General features: G+C 33.0%; 1 protein-coding gene across 1 annotated transcript in view; it reads right to left on the bottom strand.

Annotated features, from left to right (window-relative positions):
• LOC123546952 (uncharacterized) overlaps nt 1-13,741 on the bottom strand; it is a 47,966-nt gene that overhangs the window by 14,734 nt on the left and 19,491 nt on the right. The window contains exons 2-4 of the mRNA XM_053551241.1: nt 6,403-6,481; nt 4,812-4,904; nt 4,528-4,651 (exon numbers count right to left, since the gene is read on the bottom strand). Of these exons, the coding sequence (XP_053407216.1) occupies nt 4,528-4,651; nt 4,812-4,904; nt 6,403-6,433 (248 nt within the window). The 5' untranslated portion in view covers nt 6,434-6,481. The remainder of the gene's footprint in view (nt 1-4,527; nt 4,652-4,811; nt 4,905-6,402; nt 6,482-13,741) is intronic.

Raw genomic sequence — 13,741 nt, forward strand, 5'->3', positions numbered from 1 at the left:
TTCTTACTAAGAATTTGTAGCTTTGTTTGTGACAGATTTTATGTTATAGAAACACATATGAACTAGTTGTCTTACTGTTCTGTCGTCACTGGGAACCAAATGTATACTGCCTTACAAAACTGTATCTAAACGGTCATTAAGTATGGATTTATGGATGGTGAACTGGTCAGGATGGTAGGAAAGTTTATATTGCCAAGGCAACCCTAATTCAATTCAAGACTCACACATATTTTTTCATGATTTATCATTTTTAAAATAATTTAGAAACAAAAACCTCATGTTCTAATGTTCCTAATATAATCAAATTTCAATTGTAAAGAAAACTAATTTTAGCCAAGAAAATCTTTTTAGCTTCCCTTTAACTTCATGCTTTTTTAAATATAGATACTGTATTGAATGATTTTTACACTGACGATAGGTTTTTCCGAATTGATGCTTTTGGCTACAATCAGTTTAAATATCGAGAGATTATTGTACTGGCTTACTTAAATCACATAGTCTACTTTAAAAATATTTAGAAATACAAGAAGAGATAAAGAAAAACGGATGTACGTTTATATGAGGTATCATGATACATCTGTATAAATAAAAAGATGCTATAGGGATATAAAATATAATGAGATACCGAAAAGATGATATGCATATATATGTGTTGGTTGGTAGGCATATGTCCGTTTCAAAATATTACAACAAAATATAATTGTCTATCATTTCTCGCATATCAATATGTTGGCTAAATTATGATCACATTCAAGGGCATTTAATATTTCTACTTTAGCGCATGAGGTATCATTATTTATGATTTATCGATCCATAATCCTCCTTTTAGAAACTTGAAAAATGAATACAATAGCATTTTTTGCTTGTGGCTGATACAGTTCTGATCCAAACAAAGTACAGTACGAGGGTTCAACGCAATAAGGGCGTATCTACATATAGTAATTATATGTAGATACGCCCTTATTGCGTTGAACCCTCGAGTAGTTAGTTGGTTAGGTCATATTCAGATGATAGAACATACTTCTACTATCAAGTAGAAAATTATCATGTTTTTGTGTTACCTAAAGTTATGAAAGCAAAGGAAAATCACTTACACGAAGTTTCAATTCAATACCATCTGGTAGCATGCACGTAAAACCTGAACCATGATTTTATAAGTCCAAAAGGGGGCATAATGTGGCCAAAATACATGTCAGAGTTATGGGTCTTGACCCAGTGAGGTTGGTAATTGACATAGAACAAGAAAAAAAAAGTTTCAAAGCTATATGACTTTAAATTACAGCTATATATACTTGTATGCAAAACTTTAACCAAGATGTGACGCCGACGCCGAAGCCGACGCCAGGTTGAATAGCATAGTGCTAAAAATGACATTCTCTTCATGCAATCTTTGACAATGAAAATTGCCAACAGAGAAAAAGGCTCCGTAATGTTGACATTTATGTACATAATTATACCGCTTTTTAACTAGTTGTGAACGTTTTGCATGGACAATGGTTACTGACCCGAGTCATTTGAAACTTCAAGTTTTACAAGGCTAGCCGTTCTGTAAAATGCCTTTAATTATACTGAAATAATAAAGAAATTGTTTATAATAATTCAGGTATGACCGACAATGGCAAAAAGTGGGATAAGAAAAATACCAACTACCTTTACAGTTTAACTCACTTAATGCTATCCAATGTTCCTGCAAAAAGAGCATGCACTTTTAACGTCTCAATTCCGGGTCTTTGTTACCAAAATGTCAGAAATAAGCATTTACGCAGAAAAACCTTAACCACTGCAATATCAGAAACTGAAAGCTGGCTGGACAATTCAATTAAGGATAATGAAATTTCTATCAATGGCTATACTGTGCCGTTTTCAAATACAGAAACGGAAATGGAGGCGGTGTTTGCACATATATTTGAAGCGAACTAGTTTTCAGTGAACGAAATAATACAAAACCTATTTTTGTCTCCACTTGTTATGTCTTTTGAGATCTGATTTTCAGACTATAATTTAGTAGATATTTTTATTTGTTTGAATCAAGAAATAAATTCCCTTTACAAAGCAATCATGAATATTTAAAAAGGACTTGAATTTTACGCAGATTATTTCCAAACTTACTACAATTAAACAATCATTGATCATTTTCCCTGCAATATCTAGGACATCCGGTCTGACACTATTTTCATAGGGTCAGAGATCATTTTCCCTTTTTGCTCCAGGAAATTTCCAATGGGTGATTGTCATATTTTCATGTTTGATGTTCTACAATGCAGAAGCACAAAACGACTTGTCAAAAAGAAAATGAATCTGACCAAATTTTGTATCATGTTTGTGCTAAAGGCATGTATGGCATTGCATTTAAAGCTCATGTCAAACGCTGGGATGGCAGCCAGGATAAATATTGAAGGAAATATCAAGAAGTGTAATCAATCGTGGTAAAAGTGATCCAAGAAGTATGATCAGATACTGGTTATAAACGTGGATCAAAAGATGATCACTTAATTGTTAATTGAAAATATATGAGAAATCAGTTTGAAATTACCTACAGTCTGTTCATCACCCTGATATTATGCGGATATAGAAAGCGAAAGTTCTCTGAAGAAGGCTATTAAGTTAAATTCGCTTTGAGATGGACACGGTTTCCCCAAATACGGTTGTAGTACAAAAATAAAACCCAGATGTAACACAAACGCTGTTTGAATGTGGAAAATCTGAACAGTTCTACGTCAAGATCTCGCATATAAAATAAATGAGTATTGTATTTATTATTATTATTATATACCACATTTATATAACACTCTTTTCATATAAAATACGTTCAAAAGTGCTTTACACAAAAGCATCTATATTATGTTCAATAAAAAAAGGTACTTGAACTATTATAGAATTCATTTAAAATTAAATTACGGTAATAAGATACATAGCGTTTTTAATTAAAGGTAAGCAGATCAAAACAAAATACAATAGCGTAAACAATTAACTGATCTATAAAGTTACAGGTTAGAACAGAATAGAACAGAAGATATCCTACATTTTGAACAAACAGACTTAACCAATGTGATGCTTGTGAAATGCATCACAGCATGCAAACCGTCCCGGATAATTGGGTCAATCCCCATCTAAACTGTCAAGAGAACATCTATGATACTCCCAAAGAAACAAATAAACAAAAAAACACTGTTTATATTATTCTGTCACACTATAGTTCTTGATTGCCCGAATAAATACCTACATTATTCTACCAGGTAATTAGTGAGATTAGTTCCAAAAGAGTTGATTACTAATGCGTCTTTAACGCTTTTTCGAAAGTTTGCAAGATCTTGTAGGCTCTTATGCCAGATGGGAGGGCATTCCATAACCTCGCAACTGCTGTCTGAAAGCTCCTGTCACCAAATTGTCTTAATGCATTATTTTGGGATCTCAGATTTCTCGATGGCGTATATATATTTCTAACATATTCACTACATAAGCCGGTGATTGATCATCGAGTTCCTTATGTGTATGTGTTAGAGTTTTGTATTCTATCCTGTACTGCACAGGAAGCCAATGGAGTTCGCGCAGCACAGTATTATATGGTCATTATATATTGTAAATCTACAATAAAATGTATAAGCAGCCTATGATATACTTTTGAAATTTGCAGATGTTGCTTATTTTCAAATATTTTTCTCACAAATAACGGACTGTCTTACATACCACTTAAATGTAATGTTGCTCATTTAATATTTTGCATTATAATTAATTAAGGTTTGTCTGTTGTCTTCTGCCGCCATATCACCAAAATATATTGTTGAAAGTTTAATACTTTGCACTATAATGCCTGCAAATATTTCCAGGCATTTTGCAAAATACCTAGAAATATCAGCCGTTAATAAAATGACTATAATCGTTAGCCATTCTATAAAATGCTCCAGCCTACCAATCATTTTAAACAACGCCTAATTTTAGAAACTACCTGTAACATACTGTAGACGAGCGCTGTCATGATTGTTATATATAGCTACATAAACATGGAAATGAAAAATTTGGAAAATAAAACGTAAAAAATATCAAATAAATATTCTCTGCTTAGTAATCATATAGGGTGACGCAAGGAAATGTTAAATATACATGTATTTGTGAAAAGACTGTCTTCTAAAATGTCAGCAAGATGAATCATATTCTGACTCATCAGTTGAACATTCTCAGATATTTATATTACAAAATGTGTCGATCAGACACCGCGGCCGCTTCGTTGAAGTAACAAGCTTTCAATAGGCTTTTGACGCTTTTAAGTACTGCATGAAATACGCAATGGATTTATTCGACTTAAATGGATAGCTTGCTGCTTTTCTTTACTTAGACGAAAAGAAAGTAGTAATACATTTTATGTGTATAAAATACATTACAAAGATATGGTTCGAATGTGAAAAACTTATCGATACCAGATTTTAGTAGTTCCAGATTTTTGTAGTGGAGAAGTGCTATCACTACATTAGTTCATTTAATAAAACAAAATAATACTTGAAGCACACTTGAAAAAGTAAAGTTTAATACCTTTCCATTTCTAACATAGAATATGTCCATTCAGCTTTGTTCGCGAATTGATCCGCAAAGCAGTAAAAATTCCATGTGCAATAAGATTTTGCTCCTTTTGAAATGATGAAATATCTTTGAACCCCTTTAACGGAAAGAAGACAAATGTTAAATCACATAATGTTTGGTAATGTTTGGTCTTGTATATTGTACGTAGCAATAACTAAGCAGAATTTCCAGGGATCTTTCAAACGGTTTTCGTTGTTAATTTCAGAAAATCGTTAAATATTTAGAGTCATACTTACATTTTTTACTTTGGAAAAAATATTTCTTTTCTTCTAGTATGAGTAATCCACCGCAATTCTTATATTCTAAAAGTTTTCGTTGGGCTTTAGCACCTAAGAATATCAAAGAATATCAGATTGAATTTTATGTAAACTAATAGGGGTTGCGAGTAACTATTCCATGCACTAACTTACTAACTGTCACCAGTAAAATCTGACAAGTATATGTTATAACACAAGCTTGAATCAAACAAATGTGAAAAGACGAAATACAGACAGATAATAATTTCCTTATTTCAAAGTCTGGGGACATCCGTGGACAAACAGTCAAGGTCGCTGACTTAAAATCACTTTTCCCTCAATGCTGTGGGTTCGAAACCTCGATTTGGATGCAAAATTCTTTCGTGAGAAAATGTGAACCAGTTAACTTACGGAAGGTTGTTGGCTCTGCCAAGGTGCCTACCCATGAAAGGCACCTGATGTCTTCATCCACTATGAAAAGTTTTCGAGTCAAATTGAATTCCGACACAGTTGCACGTTTCATATCTTGCTGTATCAAACAAATTTATTAACAGTTGTGTTCGTCTTACACCATTTAACAGACAATTAATGCATTACGCTTTCTTGGCTCAGTCCTGCTACTAAACTTAACATACTTAATCTATTGACCTATTAAAGCTGACATAAAATTTAAACAGTAGTTTGTACTTATGTACATGTAAGACATGTACAAAGTTTGCAATTGATATGTTGCATGTATATGACCGAAACAACTGGTAATTGTCTTCATTGTCCTCAACTAAACCTAAATCACTAAACCACCATCAAATAAGCTGCTACATTTAATGTTATTTGTTATATTTAATTCGCTCCTTAACATGCTTAAAAAGAATTAATTCTAGTGAAAGCAATTGTTTATTTTCATTTCTTTACAAATGACATTTATTTTTAACGGGGGACAACGTTTTGAGAATATTTTATGTATTCAGTGTTACGGGACAGTACGGTATTACATAAAATGGTCAGGTGGATTGTTGGCAAATATGTGATTAGTTTACCAAATATTTTTTTTGTGTTTTGATGATATACTCCTAAACCTTAATATGTCTGTCACAAAGATATCCTATCATATATTACAAGCAGTGAGCTAAATGTGCTAAGAAATACGCTATACTCATATTCTGGAAAATAAATATATGTATGATAGAGTTACTGCAATTATAGCAGCTTGATCTGGGATGCTGTATTTACTTCGAGTGGATTTTGGTAGGCAGGATCCGGCCTGGCACAATCCAGGAGAGCCAGTACAAATTTCCTGATCTAGCAACTGTTATAATGACCCGTTTATTATATACCACCACTTTTTGTTTGTTGTTTTGTTTTCGTATGAAATCCGTAACGTTTCAACAGTTTATTGATGTTTAAAATAGAACTGAGTATAATTTTTGTGTACGCTATTTATAGAACTGTGCCAGGTATTGCATATTAAACAAGAATAGCCCGGCAACATGCAATACAAAAGGTACAATACGGATTTTTCTTACTATTCGTATTTACTTGTAAACTACAAACTGTACATTTTACAGAATTTATATAGATATATAATTAATACCTATCTCAGTTGTCTCTCGTGTACTAGCCATCACATCCTAGAATTGGTAAACTGTCTCTCTACAATGTATTCGTTGCTCCTAAGATAAAGAATACCGAATAATGTATAGTAAATAAAAGTAATACATAAAGGATAAATTTGTTTGACTTGTTTTAAGGAGTTAAAGTCAAACCGATACAAGTTTAGGTCATATGGCTACTTTCAAACTTTAAGTGCTGGATAGAGATGTCATTCAGTGATTACAAAATTGTTGATCATTTTATATCATTTAATCCCTGTTAAACAAGAAGGTCATAATGGCTCTATATCGCTCACCAGACTTTTACGGCTCAGACAGGTAAAACAAGAAACGTGACGTGTCTGCCAAATTTCTTTGAAAACTGGCCTTCAGATTCCGCGGAGATGATTTTGAATGTTTTCCATAGAGCCATATGGGGAACAAAGGACTATATATTGTTTGACAAATCAAGACGGCTTTTAACAATTTTAGCAGATGATCACCCAAGAAATATTTCTGTAAAGATATTTCAAAGTCAGACCAACGGTTTAGGAGACGTTGTTCGACGATTGTTTTTATATTTAGCTCTAGCGGCCATGTCTTTTGATGAATCGAAATTATTTAATCAGTTTCAGTAACGGGTCACCAACTGAACATCCATGTAAAATTATTTCAAAGTCTGGAAAGCAGATTCTGACCAGAAGATTTTTGAAGTTTCCACTATATACATATAAGGATAAGTGTCCACGTCCTATGGCAGCTATGTTTTTGACAAATCAGAATAATTTGAACAAACTTGGAAAAGAGTCACCCAAGGGTCATTCATGTCACGTTTTTTTAACTGGACCAGCTGTTTCTGAAAAGACTTTTTACATTTCCACTATCTACATATTTACTTGCAAAACGTGTCCACGCCCACCGGCTGCCTTGTTTGTTTTTAAAAGTCGGAATAATTCGAAAAAAACTTGATAGACACTCATCCAAAGAACATTTCTTTGAAATCAATTCAAAATCGGACCAGCGGTTAAGAAGAAAATGATGTTTGAAAAATGTTTGTTTTTTAGCTCTGGCCGCCATAATTTTTGACGAATCAGAATCATTTCAGCAACCTTTGTAAAGTGTCACTAAATGAACATTTGTGTATAGTTATTTTTAGATTAAGCATGCAGTTTCTGACAAGAAGATTTTTTAAAGTTTCCACTGTTTACATATAGATGAAGACCATGCCCTCTGTCGGCCATGTGTTTTTACGAATCAGAATAATTTGAAAACTATTTGTATAAAATTTGACGTGTAAAACTGTTTTTACATTGGCCACGCAGTTTCTGCCATGAAGATTTTAAAAGTTTCCGCTATATACATATAGAGAAAGTGACCACGTCCTCTTGTCCCCATGTTTTTGATGAATCGGAATGATCTGAATAAGCTTGGTAAAGGGTTAACCAGGGAACATTTGTGTGGAATTATTTCGAAACCAGACTGGTGATTTAGGAGGAGATGTCGTTTGAAGATTTTCATATTTTCAAATCCGGCGATCTTTATGTACATTCAAGTGGAACGGTTTGAACATTTTTTGAAGAAAACCACCTATAGTAAAAAACATTCAAGCCAAGTGTCACCAACTTCGCCTTATGGTCGTTGGAAGAAAAGTGTGGACGGACGGCTGACGGACGATACGACGAGCGGTGAGAGATGACAACGGCTCACCCTGAAAACTTCGTGATCTGGCAAACTGAAGTGAATTAAATAAGATTTATGATTTTCGAACAATTTTAGACATCATAGGAAGCTATCGTCACTATTCAATGTATAACTTTAATTAACTGAGATGCGAATTGTAATAACAAGACCTATCACAAATGGTGATGAATACCCCGAGACAGCAGCTTATTGTCAGAGGAACAGAGGTATTGAAAATATGATACATTGAATGTGTATATTGTTCAGGGAGAAAATGTACAAAGATGCACAAAAATGCTGTGCAAAACTTATAAGATCTTCAAATTACATTGCTGTACCTTAAAAAGAAGAAAGTAGGTCAGTAGGTCAAAATCAAGGTCACTGAAAGTCAGTAGGTCAAAATCAGTGTCACTGAAACCCAGTTTTGAGATGTGTGTTCAAAACTCTACAAGTGGTCCGACTTTTATGGCAATATCTTAAAAAAGAAGAAAGTAGGCTGGTAGGTCAAGGTCATGGTAAAGGCATTACAGTGTTCTTCCAATGTAACTCTATTCATATTTGAAACAAATAAAGCGACATTACTTGGTGAAAAATCATTCAAATGGAACGTGCTTCACATATGCACAACTACTCTTGGTACCGATGATAATAATAACAAGGTTTGATAAAAGTCTGGCATACAATGACAGAAAATAGTGCGGACAATTTTTTTTTCCATTACATACAAAGAAAAAAAAAAAAAGGGCCAAAACTTGTGAAAAAACCATTAAAAATGGAACGTGTTTTCACATGCACAACTTGATTTGGACCAATGAAAAAAAAGGTTTGATAAAAGCCTGGATATAAGGACCGAGAAATAGCGCGGACTTTTTTTTCCATTAATATAAAAAAAAAATAATGAAAAAAGGGCCCATAACACGTGTAAAACATCTAAGGGAAACCCCCTTTTCGCCCCCTGTTAAATAGGCTTGGTACTATAATAATTACAAGGTTTGAGGAAATTTGGCAAATAATTGTGAAAAATAGCCGGGCCCGACGGAGGACTTTCCCCAGGGTTTTGGTATGATGGGTTTTATATTTTTTTGTAAACAATGAATGCCACTTTAAAGGGGGAAAACCACACATAATTTTTTTTTCAGGGGCCCACTTTATTGACTGGTCCCAAACAAAAACGGAGGATATTTTGATTTTGATCTGTGTGTTTTTTTTACGTTTAAGTATCAGTGCGTTTCCAGCGTCGCAAAAATGACCATTTCGCGCACTTTTGACGTCAGATATACGGGAACAAAATCTCCCTTGAAATTTTGTACCGGAAATATTTTTTGACGAAAACCCCAAAAATAATACAGAAATAAAACTGACTGAAACTCCAGACGATGATTTAATCGGAATTGTCTACGTTTTTTGCGTAATAAAATGAGACCCAAAAAACGAGTTTTCTTTTTTATTAAATTTTTTCCAAAAAAAAATAGTTTTCGCTCAGTTTTAAAAAAAAATCCATCCGAAATTTTTTTTTACCAAATTTAATATTTTTTAACTAATACGCCCGTAAATAGTGTAAAAACCGAAAATTTTTTTACCGTGTTTTTTTTGGCTAAAAAAATTTTTTAAGCATCACTACTAACAGTTTTCGACGCGAAAAAAATGACGGAATGGAAGTTGGCCTTAAAGGTTAGGCAAAAAAAGTTTGTTTTGGTAACATTAAACAAATAGGGTGGGAAAGCTAAAGTGCCGCCATTTTTTATTACTTTTTAAATAACTATAATAAATTTTTTTTTTTTAATGATGATTTAATCGGATTGCTTACGTTTTCGCGAATAAAAGAGAGCCAAAAAAACGAGTTTTTTTTTTTTACTTAAATTTTTTTCACAAGCATATTTCGCTCAGCTTAAAAAAAATCCACCGTATTTTTTTTACCAAAATAGATATGTTTTACATTAATACGTCCTGTAAATATATAGTAAAAAACGAATTTTTTCCCGTCCCGTTTTGTGGCTATAAAAAACTTTTTAAAATATACAGTAACATTTTTTCGCCCCTGAAAAAATGACGGGGTGTGGGTTGGCCTTTTAAAGGTTTTGGCAAAAAAGTTTGTTTTGGAACATGCTAAAAAAAAGGGTAGGTAGCTAAAGTGCCGCCGTTTTTTTTTTAACAATTTTCAATTTAAATGTAAAAATATTATTATTAGGTAAAAGGCCAGTCACGGACGAGTTGGTGGCTTTTTGACCATGTCTGGTAGGTTTTCAAAACCGTTGGGTTTTTTTTTTCTTTCCCTTTTTTTCCTTTTTTAGGGGGCCCCTTTTCTAAACTTGAAAAAATTGAAATGGTCGGGGGGGGGGAATCCGGAGGAATAGAATGTTTAAATTAACATATGTTCAGGATTTAAAACAAAAGTAAGTTTTTTCACCTTTTCCCGGGGGTTTTTGGGGGGGTTTAGCTTACATATACCCCACCCTTTCCCAATTAAAATTTTTTAAAGCTTAGAAAAACTCAAAGCAAGGGTATCAGAAGGCACAAAAAAAAATTTTTATTTTTCAGTAGGGTGCTGGCCAAGCCTAAACTGCCCGTCCCCCAGGAGCCGGAGAATTGCTCCCCAAAAAGGGGCATTGGACTCAGTGATGGTAGGCTTAATTTTTTTTTGGACTGCTTGAAAAAATTTTTATATTTTGAGAATATTACCGAATTTGACATATGCCTTGACCCCTAGTCGACCCTGTTCGAATGAGTGGGGTGTTTTTTTAGGTACTTTCTTTCCCCCGCAACAAAGGGATTTTATTTAAAACGGACATCAGGTTTGAAAATATGACTCCCCCTTTCAAGGCCAGCCCCCCTTATTAATATATGAGCGAAGTATGGGGGATTCTTCACGAAAAAAGATTTAAATTTTTAGACGGTCCCCGACGAAAAAGTTGGCGATAAAAATATACAAATTATATATTTCTCAGGGCAATGTTTAGATATAATTTATAAAAGTTATTTCATTAAAAATTTTGTGTTTGGAACATTCTACAATTTTTGTGAAAGTAATAAAAACTCTGGGTTTTTTTCCGTACGGAAAGTAGGAAAAACAGCTTTTTATCCTAAATTACGTCAGACGGCAAAAGAGTTTTCTTTTTTGTCACAACTTTTAAATTTTTATTTTCGTCAAAACAAGTTTTAATTTGCAGTTTATTTCGCCAAAGTAATTTTTATAAACACGTTTTTCCTATTTTTCGGCAAAAATTTTAAGCCCAAAAAGGCAAAAATTCAGCAAATGTTCCCCCCGGGGGCTACGGAGAAGACAATTGTTTTTTTTATTCGATTAGATAAAATTTCCAACAATTTTTTTTAAAAAAAATTTTGTTTTTAATCTTATCTTTAAAGTTTTTTAAAAAAAAGAAAATTTAGAATTTTTTTGATAAAAAGCGACCAAAATTAGCGTTATACGTCCCTATAGCAAGCTACGATTATGACGGACAAAACTTACCTTAAACATTTTTTTCCATAGAAATAAATTGATATTCGCCAAAAGTGTTTTTAAGAGCCTTAGTTGTGTAAAATATTCTTCACAAAAATAAAGTGTATTCTCGTAATGTTTTTTTTTAACTCCTGGGGTGAAATGCGACATAGGCGTTTTATTTTTTACCCCTGTAGCGTCGATATGCGACTATACGCGCGTTATCAGGACTCCCCAGGACGGCAATTGACGAGTATAGTCGCGGCACCGAGATCATGATGATTGCGATAAGTACTTGTTAATTTTTGATAATCTTGACAAAAGAAAAATTACTTTGCATACTGGCTATTATTTCTTTGATGCAATAATTACTATTTTGTGCTAATAATTAGTTTCCCATGTTAAAATAAATGTCTGTAAACCTATGCGGTAATGTTAATGAAAATAAAAAGACGATCTCCGCTGTGTTTCGTTCATACTGTATTTCAAAAGAGTAAAATAATGTCGTCGGCCAGAGATCTTTCTTAAAATGATGAAAATATTTATTTATTATCATGCTGATTATGAAATATTAGTTCCGTCGGATGATGATTCCGACGATGCGATTCCATTATCAGATAAATGAATGGTCGTAAAATGTTAAGTTTTAGAAGGCTGAAATATTGGTACACTTACATTACATACGATACAAATGGATAAAAAAATAACACAACAAAGCATGTTTCATAAAATACAAAAAAGTATATGTAAATAAACGCATCTTTGTAAACTTTAATAATTATTCAAAGATGGATGTAAATATTACAACTTAACTGTCTCAGCGCGTGACACACAACAATTGTGTACAAGTTTAGAAATAGATTATGCATCAAAAATAACCACTGATATTCACACAAAAACGGGTGTAAATTTATGTAATGCTGATGTAAATATTCAGTGTTAATGATGCATTTCTATTTATGGGAATTTAATGTTCAAATATCTATTAAACGCAGTAGCTGTGTTAAAATTATGAATATTTCGTAGTGAAAATTTCAATGTATATTTCAGTTTACACCCAAGTTAATCATGTTTCCCTGCATGATTTCAATTGACTGTATGCGAGTGTGATTATGATAAGGTTAGATAATTTTCTTCGACGTCAGGTGGTAATTCTTATCCCGCCGCAGCAGGTATGTTACGATATCGATGGCACCCATGTTCGAGCCTGGACGACCCTTGGGGTCGGGTTTGAGCCTTGCGCTATACCTTTATGAAATAGTTCTTGAATAGTTCTACAAATGAATGTAACTTTCATTAAGATATCTAGAGTAATATATTGTATATCTAGTAATAAAGAAGCGATAAAAATCGTAAAATATACGTCGAGAAATCCGTGCAGAACTTGCGCCATTATCTGAGTCTACATGTCTTTTTGACCACACCAAGCACGTGATCCGATCGGCCAATTTGCTCTGAACAAATGTGTAATATTTTATGCTATTATAGACAAATTTGGTCATTTCTGTAAAATTACTATATAAAATATGGTACGCTTTATACAAAGTAAATAAAATATGTTAACTATTTGCGTTGTTAAATAGGCTCAGGTCTATAACTCTCTTTTGCGGAAAATGTATTAGCAATAATTTTGTATATGTTAGAAGTTTCAAATAATACATGTTTATTACCTTGCATAACTTCGAATATGACCACGCAGAAATGAGGTCACTAAAAGGGGAAATTTACACTAGTTTTTCCCCATGATGTTAATTATTTTTACCCTAGAACGAACCCATATCTCACCTATTCTTTAATTAGTACTTACCTCCAGAAACATAATATTTCCGTATTTCGGGCTGAAGGGTAGATACCCCGGACGGGCCAGTATGTTAACAAATGTAGTTTTTCCGTTTTTGTGTTAAAATTCCATAAAAGCTACCACAATTCTAAAAAAAAAAATGGGAAAACAATGAAAATTTTCACGTTTATCTAAAATTTTTGCGTAACTTGTCAATTCTTCAAAAAAAAATTTTTGAAACGGGACGTCGAAAAAACAAAAATTTGTGCCCTAGTATAACGCATTAAAACAGCTATTTACCTAAAACGACCCGCAGAAAACTTTCTAAAATTTGACATTTTTCGAAAACATACTAATGTAAACATATTCATTTTAAAAAAAAAAAAGGGGCAAATGGATATTTTTTTAATGCTTAGCGAAGCTTTTTTTGTGGAATTTTTAAGTA

The sequence above is a fragment of the Mercenaria mercenaria genome, chromosome 9 (genome assembly GCF_021730395.1).
Source record: "Mercenaria mercenaria strain notata chromosome 9, MADL_Memer_1, whole genome shotgun sequence".
In the NCBI taxonomy this organism is placed as follows: domain Eukaryota; kingdom Metazoa; phylum Mollusca; class Bivalvia; order Venerida; family Veneridae; genus Mercenaria; species Mercenaria mercenaria.